Raw genomic sequence first — 19,666 nt, 5'->3', positions numbered from 1 at the left:
AAAATAAACTAGTTTAAAGATGGAGCCCTCTAGTTAAGATGTTGCTATATTTGCGTATGACAATCCGTATAAGATATGCCACACTGATCAGCTCCACAGACGATTGACCCATTGCACAATCGCCAAAACGGAGGCGGGTCCAGTGGGAGGATCCACCAACCACGCCCACCGCCCACCGCCCACCGTCCATCGCCCAACTAACCGTGAACGTTCCGATGGATCCATGCGAACCAAGCGATTTGCAGATGTTATATGAGGCAGTGGACGAAGCTTCCTGGGCGCAGTTTACATTCGATCGGCCGCCAATGGAGAACCTGCAAGTGCTGCGATTACTCCTCGTGTTAATCGGCTTAGTCCTGATCTCGGGATCGGCGAAGAGTAGGCCAGGTGGAATGGAGTTCCAGTCGCACTATTTGCAGGCCATCACCGCCTACCGGAGGCTGGAGAGGATCCTTCCCAAGGATGAGCTGCGCGCTATAACGGGCATTGGATTATTGAATGGAGCCCGCCAGGCGGAGGAGCAAATGGAACAGCATTTGGTGCAGGCCATCAGGGAGCTGCTGTTCCAAATGAATCTCACAGAGAGCGCCCGTGTCATGTCCAAGATCGATGCCATCGAACAGCAGTTGTCCAGGGATCAGAGGGCCCTGGAAATTCTCAATCGGGTGATGGATGTGGTGTCCCAGGCCAAGGACAACCATGAGTTCCGCGTGGAGTTAAGGGAAATGGCTCAGCAACAAAAGGAGGAGGAGCTGTACAATCAGGAGCTCTCCGCCGATCTTACGGATCAGCCAAAATTGGGCGAGAGATTGGGAAAACTTAGACAGAGCATTATCAAGCAGATGCCACAAATGAAAAACGAACTGGAGGCGAAGATTGACAAGGCTCTGCAGCATTTACTGGAGCAGGCTGGAGAAGATGGAGTGCTGGCCAAGGCCAAGGAAAGGGTGATCCACAAGAGGCAAATCAAGAAGGGAGCGGAGGCGGACCAGCGACCAGTGCCGGAGGAAATGAGGATTATTAAGTCCATTCTTTCGGAGGTAGTTTTCGCGAACTCTGATTCACAATTATTTAAAAATTATTATAGAATTGTTTTTATATAGAATAATTAAATATCATTTCAAGTAAAAGTCTTAAGTATGCAAAACTTGATTTTTAACGCCAGGCTCATGACTTACGCTTGCAGGAAGACTTCCTGGAAAATATGTTGGATCAGCCGCCGCCGAGGCGAATCAAAATAGAACCCAATCCCTCGGAGCTCGATGATCTGGGTATAAACGTAAAGGTGAGCAAAAGGACCCATGTTGAACCCTGTGTGACTAACCAATGCCCTCTAATTGATGATGAGCTAACCCAACATTGACTTGGTTCACCTAATCCTTTGTCCCACGACCTTTTGAAGTCGCCGAATGTTACAGCCAAGGCCAAAGGTAAACCGAAAACGAATGCAAAGCCGGAGAAGCAGGTGGAGGCGTTGGACACAGGCTCCTCCTCGGAATTGGCCACGGATGACAACGATGACCTGGGCGATGGGGAGGAAGCTGGAGCTGGCGGAGGCGGAGCAGAAGGTGGAGGAGGTGGAGGTGGTGGTCTGGTTGGCATCATTAGCAGCCTCAGCGGCGTAAGTACCAGGCTAAGTGCCCTGTAAATATAAGGTTAAAGTGGATTTTTTTAGGGCGAAGGTGGTTCCGATGTGGGTGCTCTAATTGGTGCCCTAACTGGTGTGATTTCCACTTTATTTGGAGTAAGTATAGGTGTTTTTCAGTCCCCCCAGGGTATTTAAATTTAATAACTATCCTTTCAGCCTGGAGGCCTGGATGTGCCAGGTCTGATTCAAACGGGCACCTCGCTGATTTCTGGTCTTCTGGGTGGGAACAAGAACTTTGGCCTCGTGCTGGGACAATATGTGGGCACTGCTTTAGATGGTCTCTCTGGAGGTGGCGGAGCGGTGGGTTCCTTACACCTATTTTAATGATTTTTCAACACTTTATTTTTATATATTATGTTTCCAGATCAACAATGGCCAGTTTCTGGGCAACTTCTTGGGCACTGTGCTGGCCGCACTGAGCGCTGTATTTATATATTTTACCTTCTAGATCCCAACCTCTTAACTGTGCTACTAACCCGAGAACATTGTTTGTTTTGGCCAGTGAAGTAAAGTGCATTCTACAATCTTTAACAGGATCCCGAGGAGGAGGGCCCGCCGCAGCCGTTGACCTTCACCAAGAACCTGATTACCAGCTTCCTGGATGCAAAGTTTCGGCCAATTTCGGAGGACGGCTCAGAGGAGCGACACGGAAGTGCGGAGTTGCCACGCCCGCGAAAGAAGAAGGAGGGCGGCGGATGGGCAGCTGCGGCGGCAAACAACTTTGACTCTGGAGGATTTGTGAAGCAGGTGGCCTCCCATTTGGTGAGCAATGCCCTGGGATTGATTTTAAATGCCGGACTGGGAGCCGCTGGAGGAGCTTCGAGTGCGGCCAAGAATATTTTCGCCAGCAGCAGCATGGGCCATCATGCCAAGCCAGCAGATCATCATAGATCTTGGAACCATTACGACAATGAGCCATTCTAGCCAGCTTTAGTCATCACATAACCATAGTTACGTTAATCGTTTGTGTTAAACCCATTTTTTTTTGCTAGTTTGTAACCGAAATAAATAAAGAAGTGCGGAGAAAGACTTGTTGGTCACTTGGGCAGCTAAGAAAGCGTAAAAGAGGGGCTCTAAATCAAGTGGCGTAACAACTTGGACAGCGGCTGATGCAAGAGATCCACTGCAGTGAACCACTCCCCCAAGGATGCGGTGGGGCAAATCACTGGGTGGAAACGCAAAAAGCGAAAGTTCGCAATGAGCGGAAGTAAAAACTATGTAAATGTGGAGGGGTGAAGTAACTTGGATGGGTTCATTTCCCAAAACTAAAGTTCAGCGAGGGCAGAACAGGGGAATGAACTATGGAGTTGGGTTCAGGTGTTTCGTTTAAAGTATTAGCTTTAATTAAATATTTAAAAATTATTCAAATACATAATTTAAATAGAAATGTTTAGTTTAAATATATGTCGTGACTTCTTGACTCTCCAGGAAGTGTCTCTCTCCATTTTTCCAAGTGTTTTCCGTGAACCTTTCTTCGTGGGCCAACTACTTTGTAGCTTGGCCAATGGAGCGGGCATTGTGTCACTTTCTACTGATTGCAGGTTTCATTGAAATGCTTTTACTTGCTTACTTCTGGTGCTTTCTCTGACTCTCTCGCTCTCTCTTCCGCCTGCTCTCTCGCCCTCTCTCTCGCTCTCTCTCAGTCTTTCTCTTGATTTTTTGAAGTGGGCTGAATATTTTTTTAGCGGCGAGTTTCAGTTTTCAGTTATGCGTGAATCTTTCACAAGACAAAGTGACATTTTGCGGGCCGTTTAGTTATCGCGTTTTTAATTGAAAAGCCTCAGCTAGTGTTTATTGTTTATTGTTTTTTGTTTTTTGTTTTTCTGTGTGCGCAGTGCTTGTGCTGGCTTATTTGCATTTTGAAATTGTTTATGAACTCAATTATATATTTGGGTGCTTCGGAGAGTTCGCATTACAATTAAGTTTGGCAAGCCGCATATATATTGCATTATATCTAGGGTGAGTATGTATATGAGGCGGCTGAAAGCCGAGAAAAGGGGAAATGAGCGACAATCCCAGCTCAATATGTGTGTCAAATCGAAAGACTTAGGCAACGAACCTGCTAACTGGGCTAAGCCTCAACTGAAAGTGCTGGCATAGGTCAGGTCTGTTCCAAAAACAAACTACACTACGGGGGGTTATTGACGGTAGGGGGGATTTATGAGGGGGGGCGGGGCACTGCTGATTAGCGCTCGTCCATTAATCGCTTTGGCTACCGAAATTTGGCAACAGTCGGCGATCAACAATGCAAAAGTGAAGACTCAAATGCGTTAATTGCTTCATAAATCAATTAACAAAAGCCTAAACAATCGTATTACACATACGAAAAAAGGGAGAGTTTTATTGTTCTCCAATGACGGAAGCTTTTGTGTTCAGTATATCATATTAATTTTTGATTATATCAAGCTAAATGAAATGTTGTGTCCAACATTCAGGGAATTGATTGGTTGACGTGCTACTTAAATAGCTCTATTAATAACACATATTACATGCATTTTGAAGAGGTTTATTTGTAAAGAAGTGATTTGGGGGGATTTTCCCCTTTTTCGCTCTAACCATTTTTGAAATTGATTTGAATTTTCGGGGTTAACTACCTGGTGACCTACTACTCAATTTTGGACTGACCCCTGGTCGCTGCCATGATTAAGGATGAACCAGACTCAGAGCTGAAAAGAGACTCAAAAAACAAAAACAAAAAACACTGACTTGTCTGGGCCATGCAAGAGTGGCCTGGCCCAAAGAAACCGGTAATGGTCTCAAGGTCGTTTGTCGAATCGATGGCTCTGGCCAGATAAGCCTTAGCCCAAGATACAGCAGCCAGTTGGGCCGAAAGCTAAAAGCCATCAGCTCTAAGCCATAAGCAATAACAAAAGTCAGTGATGATAGCTGGGGCCAAAAAAAAAAAAACATAAATAAATAAATAAAATCGAAAACGAGGGAAAAAGCGAAAGTGAACGCCATGAAAGTGGAGCAGTCGAGCTGGAAATCTGCCGAAGGCAAACCGGCGAGGGGGCGTCTCTACATAAACAAAATATATATATGCAGGTGTCATATCTAAGTCGGTCAATAAGTTTATTGACCAGAGGACGCTTCAAATTGTGCGGTTGTTTCGGGAGAGTTATGCAAATCGATTGTGGCAACCCGATATCAAAAATCGTAGAAACTTCATAAAAATGACCGTAAAACAATGCCCCCCTTTATACTTTTTGGGCCGATTATTATGCAAATCTCGAAATTTCTTATCCACCACTCGGTGTGTTGTGGCTTTATGTGTCAATTATGAGCGTTAAAGTCCGTATCGCACATCTTGTATGATAGGAATATTCACACATTTTTTATGATAAAATTTTCGCTGGGCAGTAAATTATAAGTTGATGTGGGTCTGGGCTTATGAATGACTGTTTATGTTATTACCGATGTGTTTCTGCCGATTATAAAATATGTTTTATACTGTTGAGCTTTGTGTGCTTGGCAATTTCATAAGCCTCTGGCATTTTCGTTTAGCTTAGAAGTGATTTCCAATTTACGCCTCATTTAACAGCACTAAGTTCTGCACGGCAATTAAGCAAAGTGATCAGATTTGAAATGCCTTTCAAAATATCTAATGCCAAAATGATATTATTATGGGGCGACCTTCGCCGGCCGCCACTGTCGAGATTTATTAATACTATAATTACAATAATGATTGAACAAACAAATAAACGCCACCTGACACCAGAATCTGAAGCTCCGGCAACCTTTGCGCAGAATCAAACGAATCATTTTAGCCTGGCCAAGAACAAAGTTCGTTCGCCCGATTCTAATACTAATTCTCAAGCTGAGTTTTCAGTGAATGGTCAGTTATTTAGTATGTCGGCAACGCCTTTTCCAATTAAATTCGACCCGGCTATTGGGTACAAAGCAAAAGCAAAAGCAAAAGCTTTTGATGATGTGAAGGAATGGCTTACAATCGGTCTAAATATAAACCCAATTAACTTTATTTTTCCATTAGAGCATTACGTTTGTGGGGCAAATCTTCGTGGGGTTTGCCAAGCCAACTGCCACTTTTAGAGATTGTCTTCACTCAAAAACTAAAACTAATTTAAACGTGTAGCTTAAATAAAAAACAGCTCTTCGGCAAGACGTCCTTTTGTTTGGTGATTGGTTTCAAAAATATATTTTACTTGAATTTTTATATATTGTTCATAACTGGCATATATTTTACTGGCGGTATATTTTAGATCTTTATTAATAAGCTACTAATTATAATTATTATATTGGCAGTAAAACACTTGCGCAAAGCCATCAGCAGTTCATTAGGATCCCATTGCTGCGGCGGAGTCGAGTACATTAGATGGAATTGTATGCGGAATCGAGTGGCGGCTTCTCCTCCACCTCGCTAACGAGCCGCGCTCTGGGTCCAAATGAAATGGTTAATGGTTATGGCCGGCGGACCGCTTGTAACTACCAAGTTTCGGCGTCTAAGTGGTCACTCGTAAAGCAAGGGGTGCCGAATGGACCTGTTACCCGTTTCATAATTTCTATTCACAACTTTACCATTTTTATTTTACTATTATTTGTATTTTTTTTTCGATTTTCCTGCGTGCACTTAGCGGAGTCATCGTGGCCAGAACAGCGATGAGCAGGTGACATTAATGCCGTGGCCCAAAACTATACAAAGTTACAAAAAAATAGCAAAAAATTGCAGCCAGCGCATAATGCATAATGACAACCGTTGCATAACCCCCCAGCCAGTTGGGCAATGCCAAATTATGCCCCGACATGGTGGCGAAGGGTATTATGCTATATGCTGTATGCCATATGCTATATGGCTAGTTCCAGAGAACAAGTTGCCACTGGTTAGTACAGATTTAATGCGTCTGCCCCACTGTTTTGGCCCCTGACATTTTCGGCGCGACAACTAAACTTTAGAAAAAACAAAACACACAACAAACTGACAACTGTAACCAAAAGGCGAAACTGGAAATGCAATGAAGATCTGGTTGTAGTAAATAAAGTCACTAAGGTTCAGGGGGCAAGGATTTGGGGCGCTTTTGGGGTCTTGGCCAGGCCGAAACGGCATGTTTTCTGCCAGATTGCTTTGAATAAAAACCAAGACACTGTCTTTTGCCTGTCTTTTTTTTGCTGCTTTTCTGTTGTCGGTTTTCTGTCATAAACATTATGACACGCGCTGCAACGCTGATGGACGGATTGACAGTTTGACCAACTGACAAACTGCCGAAGTGGTGGGGCTGACCAGCAATTATAGCGTTCTAATTGCGGCGCCTCAACGGCAACGAGCTGCAATTGAATTTTCATGGATAATTTGTTAATTGAGCTGCCAAATTAGGCATAACAACTAGCCGGATCTACTGACATGCAGATCTCTTGATTGCTCTTTGATTGAAAACATGAAAGCGACATAAAAGTTTAGGCAAGTGAATCAGTTTAAATAAACGTAAAATTCCTTATTTACGAAAAGTAGCTGTGCCTTGCAGGTGTTTAAAACGTATAATTTCGATGCATACGTTATATATGAATAACTTATTTTATTCCAACTTAACAAGCATCCAATACAGTAGCTGTTAACTCATATATGTGCCTCATAACGCAACTAAAATGGGTCAGAATGTGGCTTTTGTTTTCGGAAAACATCTTCAAGGGCTTCGTGGTGCGACAAGAAAATTGAAAGTTAATTTAGCTAAGGCCACAAAGTAAGAGGCACTCGAGCATGCACTGGGCACAGGTTCTGCGATCTGTAAAAAATGTGTATAAAAAGATACACAGATATGGATGTGGATGTTGAGATGAAGGTGGAGATGGAGATGGAGTTGGAGTTGCAGGTGGAGGCCTCTGAAGAGACATCTTCCGACCTTGTGACCCACAAAAACGCTGACAGCCGAGCGTGCACTTTGCATTTTGGGTTTTTGCGGTTTCGCTGCTGAAATTTTTACATTTTTTATTTGTCATTTCAACGGATGCGCGCATTAATTTTGCTTTATCTGGGCCCCTCGCTCTGGCGCTCTGTCGTCACATGAAATGAGAAATAAAACTAAAACTACATGCAAAATAAAAACATGACAAGGTGCGCCACCACCTCTTCACGTCAATTAAGGATTATGTTTCGGTCCCGTTCCAGCAAACGAGCCAGATGACCTTGAGCCAAGGCGTTGATTAAGTCGTCACATTGATAAGCAAATTACTGCGAAAACGGGTTAAGTGGCCACTGGCTGTCAGGGGTTAATTAGAAAGGTTTCCCAAGCACACAGCAATCGCCAGTGACATTTGCAATTAAATGAGAGGCGAGGATCTGCCCAAGGATCACGACAATCCTTTTCGAATTATTAAACTTAAAACGATGTTAAATTTTAATTCAAAGAAGTCCGAGCCGGTTCTACGACTATGCTTATGGTGGATTTACCTTAATAAATCAAGACTTTCAAGTTTAGAAGTCTCCTAATAGTTATAAAAAGTAGTCTTAATTGATATTTGAATATTCTTGAATGCCATATAAATAACAGAATAACCCCTTCCAATATCACGTGACATAAGCAATTTGCTTAATAAAAATCCGAAAATTGGTCAATAAATCTAGATTTGCATGGGAAACATAATAAACATGCCAAAGTCAACTGCAGATGATCGCTTCTGCTTAAATCCAATTTAAATCTCAGAATTGACTTAATCAACTGCTTCGATTCGATTTGATACAATTTAAATTGAAACCGATTTCCTACGTTAATTGTTACGAATTCAGAACTCGGCCCGCCAAACTGACTAATTATATATTACATGCATGCAGCGGCAGGCCAACATTTCGAATCGTATCGTATCATATTAGATCGGTTGCTATCGTATCGTATCGGATTGTATATTGTATCGTATCAGATACGATTGAGTCGCTTGAATACGATTGGAGTGCAGTCCGTGCACTCGACATGCAATTCTAGTTATTTGGTTTCGTCCGAATTCGATACGCGCACTTTGACTCCAATTTATCGGTCTCCCTCTGGCGTCCGAAGGCGAGCGACTTGATTAAAGTTTCTTTAGCTTGTATTCTTTTCGTTTGGAATCGTTTTGTTCGGTTTTTTTTTCTCCAGGCGTTGACATTTTACTTCTAGTCATAAATACGTAAATTTATGCTGATTATTAATCGTAAAAAGCGCATTTACATGTGTTATAACATAGGCATTTCAGTGCGTTCTACTAGTAAACCTAGCTGGTGCTAAATTCTCAGTCAATGTTAGGGTCAAGAGTAGTGGCTTTAATTGCTATAGGGGAGGTTGGCATTGCTATTTCCATTTTAAGGAAACCAAAAGGAACGCAGTGTCTCGACTATCATGTTTCCCTTACTCCCTCTTCCCCTTACATGTTTTCTGCTTCAAAGTTTCCCGCCTTAAATGTCAGTCGGCCGGGAGCTTAGTAAATCATCCAACAAGCTGAAAGAGTCAATATTTGGCCAAGTATTTGCAGATTCAGGATCGGATTATTGTTATAATCAACTTTTATCATAACTTCGCAAAAAATGGTCATATAGCTCTAGGAATGACTGTTTTCTACAGCCCATTACCACTGCAAAAGATCCCAAACACTTCTTGTGGGAGCTGGGAAAAAAAAATTTTGGGTAAATTTTCGATGTTTTTTTAATTATCATTTTTTTGAAAAAAATGACAAAAAATTAGCATTCCCGTTTTTGAACGCAGATCGATTGGGAATTTAATAACGAGCTCAACGATGTATAATATTCCATATTCAGGCAATTATTTTTAAAGTTATGGCCAAAAAACTGATTATTTTATGACCGAAATTCGAAAAAACGGATTTTGGCAAAAATTGAAATATTTTAAATGGGCATTTTAATCATAACTTGGCCAAAAATGATCGTAAAGATGAAAGAATAACTGTTTTGAGCAGCTAATTACCAAATCTAACCACCCCTGTCACTTTTTGACGGATTTAGGAAAATTAATTTTTCGGTCAATTTTTGCATTTTTTTTAAGGGGTAACATCATCAAAATTTGAAAAAAATGGCAAAAAAATAAATTTTCAATTTTTAAACGCAGTTCGATTGGAAATTTAATAACGAGCTCAACGATGTATAATATTCCATATTCAGGCAATTATTTTTAAAGTTATGGCCAAAAAACTGATTATTTTATGACCGAAATTCGAAAAAACGGATTTTGGCAAAAATTGAAATATTTTAAATGGGCATTTTAATCATAACTTGGCCAAAAATGATCGTAAAGATGAAAGAATAACTGTTTTGAGCAGCTAATTACCAAATCTAACCACCCCTGTCACTTTTTGACGGATTTAGGAAAATTAATTTTTCGGTCAATTTTTGCATTTTTTTTAAGGGGTAACATCATCAAAATTTGAAAATTTCGATTGGAAATTTAATAACGAGTGCAACGAGGTATAACATTCCATGTTCAGACAATTATTTTAAAAGTTATAGCCAAAAAACTGATTATTTTATGACCGAAATTCGAAAAAACGGATTTTGGCAAAAATTGAAATATTTTAAATGGGCATTTTAATCATAACTTGGCCAAAAATGATCGTAAAGATGAAAGAATAACTGTTTTGAGCAGCTAATTACCAAATCTAACCACCCCTGTCACTTTTTGACGGATTTAGGAAAATTAATTTTTCGGTCAATTTTTGCATTTTTTTTAAGGGGTAACATCATCAAAATTTGAAAAAAATGGCAAAAAAATAAATTTTCAATTTTTAAACGCAGTTCGATTGGAAATTTAATAACGAGTGCAACGAGGTATAACATTCCATGTTCAGACAATTATTTTAAAAGTTATAGCCAAAAAACTGATTATTTTATGACCGAAATTCGAAAAAACGGATTTTGGCAAAAATTGAAATATTTTAAATGGGCATTTTAATCATAACTTGGCCAAAAATGATCGTAAAGATGAAAGAATAACTGTTTTGAGCAGCTAATTACCAAATCTAACCACCCCTGTCACTTTTTGACGGATTTAGGAAAATTATTTTTTTGATCAATTTTTGCATTTTTTTTAAGGGGTAACATCATCAAAATTTGAAAAAAATGGCAAAAAAATAGATTTTCAATTTTTAAACGCAGTTCGATTGGAAATTTAATAACGAGTGCAACGAGGTATAACATTCCATGTTCAGACAATTATTTTAAAAGTTATGGCAAAAAAACTGTTTCTTTTATGTCGAAAATTCAAGAAAATAGCTCTTAGCTCAAATTTAGAAATTTTTTATGTGTAAAATGCCCATGATCATAACTTTGCTGAAAATGATCATTAAGATGAAGGCAGACGGTTTTATTGGACTTGCGGAAGTACTTTGAGTTGCAGAGTGGATTTTTTAAAAAGAGTTCCATCAGACCCTTGTATAACCACTTGCCACCGAAAAAAGTGCTTAAGAATGCACATTGCGCATACGCCGCGTATGACCGACTTGTGCCTCTCTTTTGTATGTGTGTGCGTGTGTGTGTGCATTAATTGAAAGCCAAAGAGTACAAATTAAAAGCGCATTGCAGAAACACCATTAACAAGACAACAGCACCGGTGACTTAACATCTCCAGCGGCTGGTTTTGCACTTTATTGAGCGCTTTCCATTCGAATTTGCGCTCAAAACCGCTCAAAAACGTGTTTTTTGCGCCGGCGTTCCGCTCGAATCGCTGCCGACGTCGCTGTCGACGTCTTGCATCCAACAACGAATCCAAACCCAAACGTATCCATGAATCCACGAATCGGGCGGCAATAAAATTCAATTTGGCCGGATTGCGTTCGTCTGTGATTTTTCGGTGGATATTTTGAGTGGACTGCGCAGCGGCGCTAAACAAAAAGCTCTGCGCATGCGCCGTGGGCTGTGTAACCGATTTTTTGGCCACTGCTAAATCATTGAAGTAACTTTCGTCCGCAGTCATTTGCTTAAAGTTAGTGAACGTGCTAGTATCGCGTATCTGGCGGCGCGGCTTCCAGACGACAACAAAAACACTTGCCTCAAAAGTTTACATTATTTTTTTTTTATCCACCCCGAGCTTTGTGTTTTCTTTTGCGGTACAAAACAAAATATATACAAAAACCAAACTGTCTTATATAAAATCAACGAAATTTTCCACCGCAAATTTAACCTATATTTTGTTCGCTTGCAGAAACTAAATATGCAGTTCACCAGGAGTCATTTGTTGATATCGATGGCCGTGCTATCGGCATTGCTATCGGTAACGCTGGGCTTTCCCGCTCCTCAGCAAACAAATTCCGAACTGGAGGCGAGATTCCAGGATACCAGCGATCCCGACCTGAATCCCATCAATGCAGAGGTAACAAAATCAATGTATGATTAGACAAGTAGCATCCAAAATCCCTTCGAGAAAAATCCAAAAACGCAACAAGGAAGTTTGCAAGCATTTCAAAAAAGAGGCAGTCAGAAAACTTGATTGTCCCCTGGCGTGAAAGTAAAATTTTCGCGCTCTCGCTCTCTATTGTTGCACATTTTCATCGCTTTTTTTCGGTTTTGTTTTTTGCCCGTTATGCAAGCTGCTAATTTTTTGGTGCATTGAACCGACTTCTGGCCAATTTTCTGGCCTAACCGCTCGTATGCAAATCAGGCAAATACAAAGAGCCAGGTAAAAAAATGGTTTTAAGCAAAATTCAATTCCAAATTCGTTGGCCATTCGAGACCAGACGACCTTGATGGCGACAAAACTTGTTAACGACCTACGTTAACATTTCAAAACCATTCCAAAACCCAAAAACGAAAACTGAAAACCCAAAAAAACCGAAAAATCAAAGCCAACGCCTTGGCCAAAAAGAGATGGACAGATGCGGGCAGAAAGAGAGGGTACAAGGGAGCTTCTTCATGGCTCATCACCTCTTCTTCTCTCGCTTCCTCTTATTCGCATGAATTGTGAAACATTTCCGCGCCTCCACAAGTTGGTTCATATATTCATTTCTTCGTCTTCATCGATTTAGCCATTCGTAGTGAACAGCATTCGATTTGAGGCAATTGCTTGGGAAATTGAGAAAATGCAAGCAGGAGGGGAGTGAAAATGTCCATAGCAGATTTTTAATCAGTTTGTTAAACATCAAATAGATAAATACATATAGATAAATTATTTTTGGCAAAGGGATAAATATGCATGTTATAAATAATGTTGGAAAATATTGTAGACCTTTTTGTTTATTATTAAAAATGAAGCATTTACCTCTGCACACAGTTTTCCACTTTTCCGTTCAAGTAGTAGTTAAACTTGTTGTAAATCCCTTCGTTTAACTGCTTGTTCAGCTTTCAACAACTGACCTGATTTTGCTCCATATAAATCATAGCTCACGCTTTTTGTTTGTCACTTCAGCGGCCAAAAACAAAAGGCATAAAGTAAAGGTGTAGAGCGTAATGTGTTTAGCGTTTTGTTAAACTAATAAATCGCCTAGTTGTTTAGCTTCTCGAAAACCAAAATGACAGAAAAAAATGTGCTCCATGTGGGCAGCTCGAAGCGATTTTCTGTCGGGCAGTCTCAAAAAACGTTCAAGAGGGAGAATGGCAGAACAATAAACCAAAAACGCCAAGTGAATTGCATAATTTTCAAGATATTACTTATGATCAATCTGTGGGCTGTAGGCGAATTATTGTTAAACCTTTTCAAGCCGATTAACTGACGTTAGCTTGTCGTTTTGCAGCATGATTTTTGGCGACATTTAATATCCGTGAATTTTTTAGAATTTATTTAAGCTCTTTCGTGCATTTTAAATATTCAAATCACAGCCAACGTATTTCATAACTTTATTAGAGGGCCAGAAGACGTCATCATACAAAATGAAAAGGTGGTGTAGTGCAATGTACTATGATCCCAGATCGTTCGAGTTCGGCTCGAAATTCAATTCCGATGGTTGGATTATGCGTTTTGGTTGGAAATGAGTTGATTTCGACTTCGATATTGAGGTGCATACATACGAGTATATGACCGAATGACGAGGTGAATTTTAAGTGCCTTGGACCAGCTTGGATCGATCGAGAAGCAGTCCGAAAGTATCAGATATAGCGATAGACATCGGCTTAGAATGACCGAAGGTCCCCAAGTCCACAAGTGATATAATTACTCATGTGTGTATAGTACATGAGTGTTTTTTTTCCTCTTCGACCAGCCCAGAAAATTGGGTCAAGTCTAACTGGCCCCCAGTTTCAAGTGCTTTTTTACCCGCTCTTTGGCAGCAATTAAACTTGAAGTCAGTGCTGGCGGCACTCAAGATGTGTAATTAGTCAAAGAATCCAATCGATTAAAGCCAGACAAGTCCGAAAATGCCAGATCGGCAATTAGGCTTGGTATGAATTGAGTGGAAAAAATTAATATATTCGCTTAGGGATCGTAGTAGAGAAGTTTAATTGTGTGACTCAAAAAAACAGTCAAAAATCTTGTAATTTCCTTGGTAGATACTCAAGTATATCAAGCCTTTACTCAAGCACTCCTCTAACTCTTTCCGTGTGGGTGATCCTGTATTTTCCACTTCAATTTCCATTTCCAGGAGGTATTAGGTGTCCAGGAGCGCAACAAAAGAAAACTGCCCGATGCCACATTCGAGGCTAAAAACGCTGTGCTCGGTTTTGTGTTTGGCGTGAGTATTTCATAAGCCTGAAATGATAAACAAGAAAATATATGAAAATTATACAACAAAATATATGTAGAAAATCGACAATTTCCTGGACACAAAGACGCGGGTGATCGAGCAGCTGGACCGATCGAATATCGAGAAGAACAAGCAGTGGGACATCAAGTCGCCGGTGCCCATCAAGGATTTCCAGACTCTGATCACCGCCGTGGTGTCGCCGAAGATCCGCTCGCTGGGCAACATTGCCAATGACCTGACCACAGGTGTGCTGACCACGATTACCGCCTTCAGTGGCTCCTCCTCGGGCGGCGGGAATGCGAACGCCGGATTGGGCAACGTGGTGTCCAAGTTCCTCGGCTTCTCGGGACCCATCCTGCAGGGATCCACTGGCGGAGTGAATGGAATCGCCGGCGTGACGACACCAGCACCCGACTCCGATGAGGCGGGCTACTAGATGGTGTAATAGCAACGATCCAAGGCCAACTAATGAGAGCTGTAATTTATCGTTGAGTCCCTTATTCGTTTTTCCCACATCCATCAGAATCTTTGTTGAATTTCCAACCCCCTCGCTCGAATCGTTTTTATTTTTTTGTTTACACCCTAGTTAAGTTTCATGTTTGTAAATATTCGGCATAAACAAATATACATATATAGAGAAATTCACGACACTACAAAAAACGAATAAAACCGAAAACAGAAGAAAAACCAATATAATACGCACCTAGTTTCAATTTGGGGCCTTGGCCTTGTCGAGTTTTTGGATTTTGGGAACTGATTTTGGATCGCACTGCGCACTCACATGGTTCATCCATATATTTACCTATTTGTTTCTCTATATATTTGTCAGACCAAGAGACGTCGTCGGGCGGGGGGAAAAGATCTGAGCGATGCCGCCGAAATCATGGGCGATGCCTCCCTGGAACTTCCCTCGGAACTATTGAACAAATCGCTGGTGACGGTCACCAATATCTCAAAGTCGTTATCTCGTCTGATTTTGGTAAGCTGGCCATAAGCCATGACTATTATTGTTTTATTATTACGTATTATTAAAAAAATGGCTATAATATATTTTTGTTTTACGTATAATCCACCGCAGAACTCCGCTCGTCGCTACTCCCGCTTTGTGCTCTTCTTCAAGCCAGTTTTCGGAGATGCCCTGGTGGTCAAAGGATCTGAGGATCCCACCACAACCACCACTGTTCGCACCACCACAACCACCCAAGAGATTGACAAGCTCAACGAAGTCTAAAAGAATTTATTTTGTAATTCATTTTGCATTAGTTTTGTTTTTTTTGTTATTAACCTATTGGGTGTTTGATTATATGTGGCTGGTGTAGCCAATAAAGTTACTTATTTATGAAATGGCGCGCGGTCGAATCATCATGCGAACTAATTTCAGAGAACCTTTGGGTCCATCTAAGAAACCGCGCCACAGAATGCCCTTAAAGCCATCAACATCCCGCTCGAGAAGCCGTTGATATAGGCCAAAGGGGTTGCTATAAAAGAAAACATATATTATATATTTAAACATAAGGTTATATGTTGGATAATGATAAAGTACCCACCTAAGATTGCACGAGGCGCCATACCAAAAAGCACCCGACTGCTGAGCCGCGCAGTTCTGCTCACTTTCGTCATTGTCCCGATCGTGGGTACTGAATTTTTTTCCCGTGTGCTGACGCAGTGCATCAGCAGCATCGCCCTGGTAATTCCCCAGAACATTGAGACGATACTGCTCCGACTCACTGCCGATGCTGAAGTGATCATAAAGCGCATACCTCAGCTCCTGTTTGCGATTCTGCAGCTGAACCAACAGCTCGTAGTTGTCACTGCTGGTTATCTGATGCAGCTTATCCAATCCGATGAAGAACTCGGTGGTTAGTGGCCCGAAGCCTATCTGGTAGTCCGCCCACTTGCGATTGAAGTCCTCGCTGCCATCATAGCGATTGACCACCATGGTCCAACCGCCGTTCCTGACCTTCTGATCGCAGAAAACAAAGAAGGGTGCCTCATTCGAGCGGGGTCGGATTCGCACAACGCCGTGCTGCTGTTTCAGGCAGTTTTCCGGTGTGGTTGGAATGGCCAGTGCAGCACCGTTGGCCAGGAGTTGTGGCTCAATGTCCAGGCTGTCGAGTTGGAAGGAACTGAGAACTGTTACACAGGAATAACACGGGCATCCGGCAAATAGGTACATACAATCGAGATGCCAGCGCATTGGGTGAAGCCAGTCCCACCACGTTTGCGCTTTCCGCTCTTCGCAGATCCACCAACTGCTCCTGGAGACTGCCTATCTGCTCCTTTACACTATCGATTTCCTTGTTGAGTGATTGCAGCCGAGTGGTAAGAGCACTTAAGGCCGAAACAGGACAGCTGCTGGAACTCTAAAGAAAAAGCATTTCCAGACTTACTGTACGAACGGCTTGTAGTACGACGAACTGGCTTAGTTGTTGTTCTACAATCACAGACTTTGAACTGTAGCATATGCACTTACCGCATTTTCCAAGGAGGGCGGAACCATCAGTCCTCCGCCTAGATCCGTCTGTGTGGTGGATAGACAGGCCATGGCCATGACCAAGGCATCCAGCTGCAGCATCTGCGACATTTTGCCCCTTTCGATCACTGGCCAACTAGCTAACTGGCTGACTAACTAACTAGCTGAACATCAACTACTGATCTGAGGCGCAATGCAAGTGTGAATTGAGACAAAGGTCACTCGATTGATTAGCTGTATGCGTTGCGTGCATCGCATTGAACAACGAGTATGCTAAGCAGATTCGTAAGTGTTGGGCAGCGCTTTCTCATCCAGTGATTGCAAGTTCACAACACTAACAGGTACACGGAGAAAAAATATAAGACTGTGCTTGATCGTTTTTACTTGCAGTTTTTATTAAGATCTGATGTTTTGTGTTGACATTACAGAAAGTGACACGAAAAATGTTAAAATTATAATTAAGATTTGTTCGCTTTATTGCAACAATATTTGAGCTATTAAATATTGTTTTAAACTATTCATTTATTGGCATTGAGCCCTATGTGATTTATCCGTGATATTCTGATCACTGCGATCGCCCAAGCCGGCGTGACTTTTGTGGCATCTCCAATCAGCCACCGACTAGTAACTAATCCAGTGAGCTGGTGAGCCAACTTGCTTAGTCAGTTGCCCAGTCGAGCAGTTGCAACTGCGTTGCATTCGCTGGCATCGTTTTTAGCCTGGAATCGGAGCACGTACGTCGGCCTAAATATATACAATTAAATCGCGATGGCGCTGGAGGCGCTCGTCACGGCTTTGGCTTGCCTCAGCACCACCACGAATGCCACGAGTAACTTGCCAGGAAAACACTTTTCCGTGATAATGCGAAACTCGGCGGAGCCCTTTTTGCTGGCTGAAAATGTGGGTATGGCCGCTGCATTATGACTTCATTCATTTAAGCATGTCCCTTTAACTTTTTTCAGGGTACTGCCAGTTGTCCAGTAAGTACTTTGGCTGGTTTAGCAGCACGGTGAGTCCTTTTAAAGGCCCTGGCACATTTTATAAATAATAATTCTGCATTTGCCAGTGTACAATTCATGACAGATGAGCTGCAAACTCTTAAAGCAGAGCTAAACGAGCTACAGGGGCTCATTGAGGAGTACAAAAATCAGGGCACCGGAATACCCATTGCAACCAGACTGTAAGTTAGTAAGGGTAGAACAATCATTATATGTATAAGATCATAACATCTACTACATCATTTTTAGACTACGCCCATTGCCGGCAAGTGTGCAGACCTTTCCGCTGGCGCAGGCCACGCCCACCGACGACACGCCCCGGAACTGCCACGACGAGAAGCACGGCCAGGTGAGGATCCGGATTGCGCCAGATGCGGAACCCTTCTTCGTCAGCTGCGACCAGAAAGTGAGAGACGGCGGCTGGCTGGTGATCGCCTATAGGTTCGATGGCAGCGAGGATTTCAATAAGGATTGGCAGAACTATAAGTCCGGTTTTGGGGCTCTGAACGCGGAGTTCTTCATCGGATTGGACAAGCTGCATAGCTTGACCAACAGCGAGCACCACGAGCTGCTCATTATAATGAAGAAGAAAAGTGGAGAGGAGCGTTTCGCGCTGTACGATCACTTTAGTATTGGCAGTGAATCGGAAAAGTATCTGCTATATGTACTCGGCGCCTACAAAGGAGATGCTGGGGACTCGCTGCGTTATCATGCGGGCAAGAAGTTCACCACTTTCGATCAGGATAACGACGACAATGGGCAGAACTGTGCCAGGACACACGCAGGAGCCTGGTGGTATGGAAGGGACTGCTTCGAGAGGCAAGTAGAGTGCATGGAATGCATATTAGGTAACCGTTCTAAGTCCAAGCCTTCAATTCGTTGCAGCAACTTGTTTGGCACATTCCAGTCGAAGTACGGCCAGGAGATTGGCTATTTCAAGGGCATCCTGTGGAAGACCTTCCTGCCAGGACCCACTGGTTCGCTCAGCTACGTCCGCATGCTCATCCGGCCGCTTAAGAAGCAGTAGAACGAGCTATCTCAAATTCAATCACAAAGACTCCTCAGGCTAGGATACAATAAATGTCGATTATTTAATAGTTGGAGATATTTGCTGAATAATACGCACATTGCTGCTCTGCTGGGATGATTGCAAACGGGTTTCAATTATTCCAATTAATTTATATATTTCGCATTAAGCGTTGTTTAATTAATCGGTGTACAATACACGCAAACGCATACCCAGTAGGAAGCACATTGGGTGTGCGGCTGATGGGGAAATAATGCTGCTCATTAATGGCATATTATCATGAGAAATGTACGTTCTGCTCATTTGCATACAAAGCGATCGAAAAGGGTGGGATGGGGGTGCTGCCAAGCAACGGAAGTTGTTTTCTCTAAAAATAAGCACACACACACTGAAAACGAGCTGGATTCCATATGCATTTCCAATGCTAATGATATCGAATAGCCCGCACTGCGTATACGTAATAACTGGTAGAAAACGGGGCGTATGCGTAATGCGACTGTCATTGGCAGCTCGCCCGGTGTGCCTCCCCCGCAATCTACTTCTTGTGTATCTTAAGAAATACGAGTATGGGAAAACTTTGACACCGAACGCCCAGAATAAATTTCATAAATTTCTGCCAAAGCAATTGAATGCGAGGCGGACTTTCAGGATAAAGACAGGGGCAAATAAGCTCCTGTGCAATTGTGTGCCAAATTCAATAAATAACAAGAAAAACTTTATAAGCCTGTGGGCACGGCGACCAGCAAATACTCTCACACTGAATCATATTTATATATGTATATCCGTACACATTTAAATTAGTATATTAGTTACGATTTTATACAGTTGCATGATAAGAATTTTAGAAGAAAAATTCGCAGTAATGCAGTGGAAGTTTTGTTGAAATATGCAAATAAGCTTGGCGCGACTATTCCAAATGT

General features: G+C 42.1%; 4 protein-coding genes across 8 annotated transcripts; 3 read left to right on the top strand and 1 right to left on the bottom strand.

Moving 5' to 3' along the window:
* The first annotated feature begins 279 nt into the window (after positions 1 to 279).
* On the top strand, positions 280 to 2,644 carry LOC6551703 (keratin, type I cytoskeletal 10). 2 transcript variants are annotated; one of them, XM_026982683.1, is made up of 7 exons: positions 280 to 1,040; positions 1,187 to 1,285; positions 1,403 to 1,621; positions 1,676 to 1,744; positions 1,805 to 1,948; positions 2,013 to 2,072; positions 2,183 to 2,644. In XM_026982683.1, the coding sequence occupies exons 1-7, from the start codon at positions 306 to 308 to the stop codon at positions 2,570 to 2,572; spliced, it is 1,716 nt and encodes a 571-aa protein (XP_026838484.1). In that variant the 5' UTR covers positions 280 to 305; the 3' UTR covers positions 2,573 to 2,644. The 2 variants fall into 2 exon arrangements, with proteins under 2 accessions (XP_026838484.1, XP_015011060.1); XM_015155574.2 differs by having other exon boundaries at positions 1,166 to 1,285.
* Positions 2,645 to 3,338: 694 nt separating this feature from the next.
* On the top strand, positions 3,339 to 15,592 carry LOC6551704. Of its 3 annotated transcripts, none has more exons than XM_015155576.2 (4): positions 3,339 to 3,607; positions 11,779 to 11,946; positions 14,147 to 14,236; positions 14,307 to 14,932. In XM_015155576.2, the coding sequence occupies exons 2-4, from the start codon at positions 11,788 to 11,790 to the stop codon at positions 14,682 to 14,684; spliced, it is 627 nt and encodes a 208-aa protein (XP_015011062.1). In that variant the 5' UTR covers positions 3,339 to 3,607; positions 11,779 to 11,787; the 3' UTR covers positions 14,685 to 14,932. The 3 variants fall into 3 exon arrangements, with proteins under 3 accessions (XP_015011062.1, XP_015011061.1, XP_001977283.1); XM_015155575.2 differs by lacking the exons at positions 3,339 to 3,607; positions 14,147 to 14,236; positions 14,307 to 14,932 and adding exons at positions 11,489 to 11,683; positions 15,078 to 15,227; positions 15,327 to 15,592; XM_001977247.3 differs by lacking the exon at positions 3,339 to 3,607 and adding an exon at positions 11,507 to 11,683.
* On the bottom strand, positions 15,239 to 16,977 carry LOC6551706 (microfibril-associated glycoprotein 4). 2 transcript variants are annotated; one of them, XM_001977249.3, is made up of 4 exons: positions 16,722 to 16,976; positions 16,427 to 16,611; positions 15,796 to 16,356; positions 15,239 to 15,726 (listed from the first exon to the last, which is right to left on the bottom strand). In XM_001977249.3, the coding sequence occupies exons 1-4, from the start codon at positions 16,830 to 16,832 to the stop codon at positions 15,585 to 15,587; spliced, it is 999 nt and encodes a 332-aa protein (XP_001977285.1). In that variant the 5' UTR covers positions 16,833 to 16,976; the 3' UTR covers positions 15,239 to 15,584. The 2 variants fall into 2 exon arrangements, with proteins under 2 accessions (XP_001977285.1, XP_026838527.1); XM_026982726.1 differs by having other exon boundaries at positions 15,476 to 15,726; positions 15,796 to 16,374; positions 16,722 to 16,977.
* Positions 16,978 to 17,371: 394 nt separating this feature from the next.
* Positions 17,372 to 18,814, top strand: LOC6551707 (ryncolin-2). Its single transcript, XM_001977250.3, has 5 exons — positions 17,372 to 17,621; positions 17,684 to 17,730; positions 17,788 to 17,901; positions 17,969 to 18,538; positions 18,605 to 18,814. Exons 1-5 carry the CDS (start codon positions 17,490 to 17,492, stop codon positions 18,744 to 18,746), a joined length of 1,005 nt encoding a protein of 334 aa, XP_001977286.1. The 5' UTR covers positions 17,372 to 17,489; the 3' UTR covers positions 18,747 to 18,814.
* Positions 18,815 to 19,666: the final 852 nt, after the last annotated feature.

Source organism: Drosophila erecta, unplaced genomic scaffold (assembly GCF_003286155.1).
Source record: "Drosophila erecta strain 14021-0224.00,06,07 unplaced genomic scaffold, DereRS2 tig00000152-arrow-arrow-pilon, whole genome shotgun sequence".
Taxonomy (NCBI): domain Eukaryota; kingdom Metazoa; phylum Arthropoda; class Insecta; order Diptera; family Drosophilidae; genus Drosophila; species Drosophila erecta.
The sequence above is the reverse complement of the archived record's forward strand: the minus strand, read 5'-3'. Positions and strand labels throughout refer to the sequence as shown.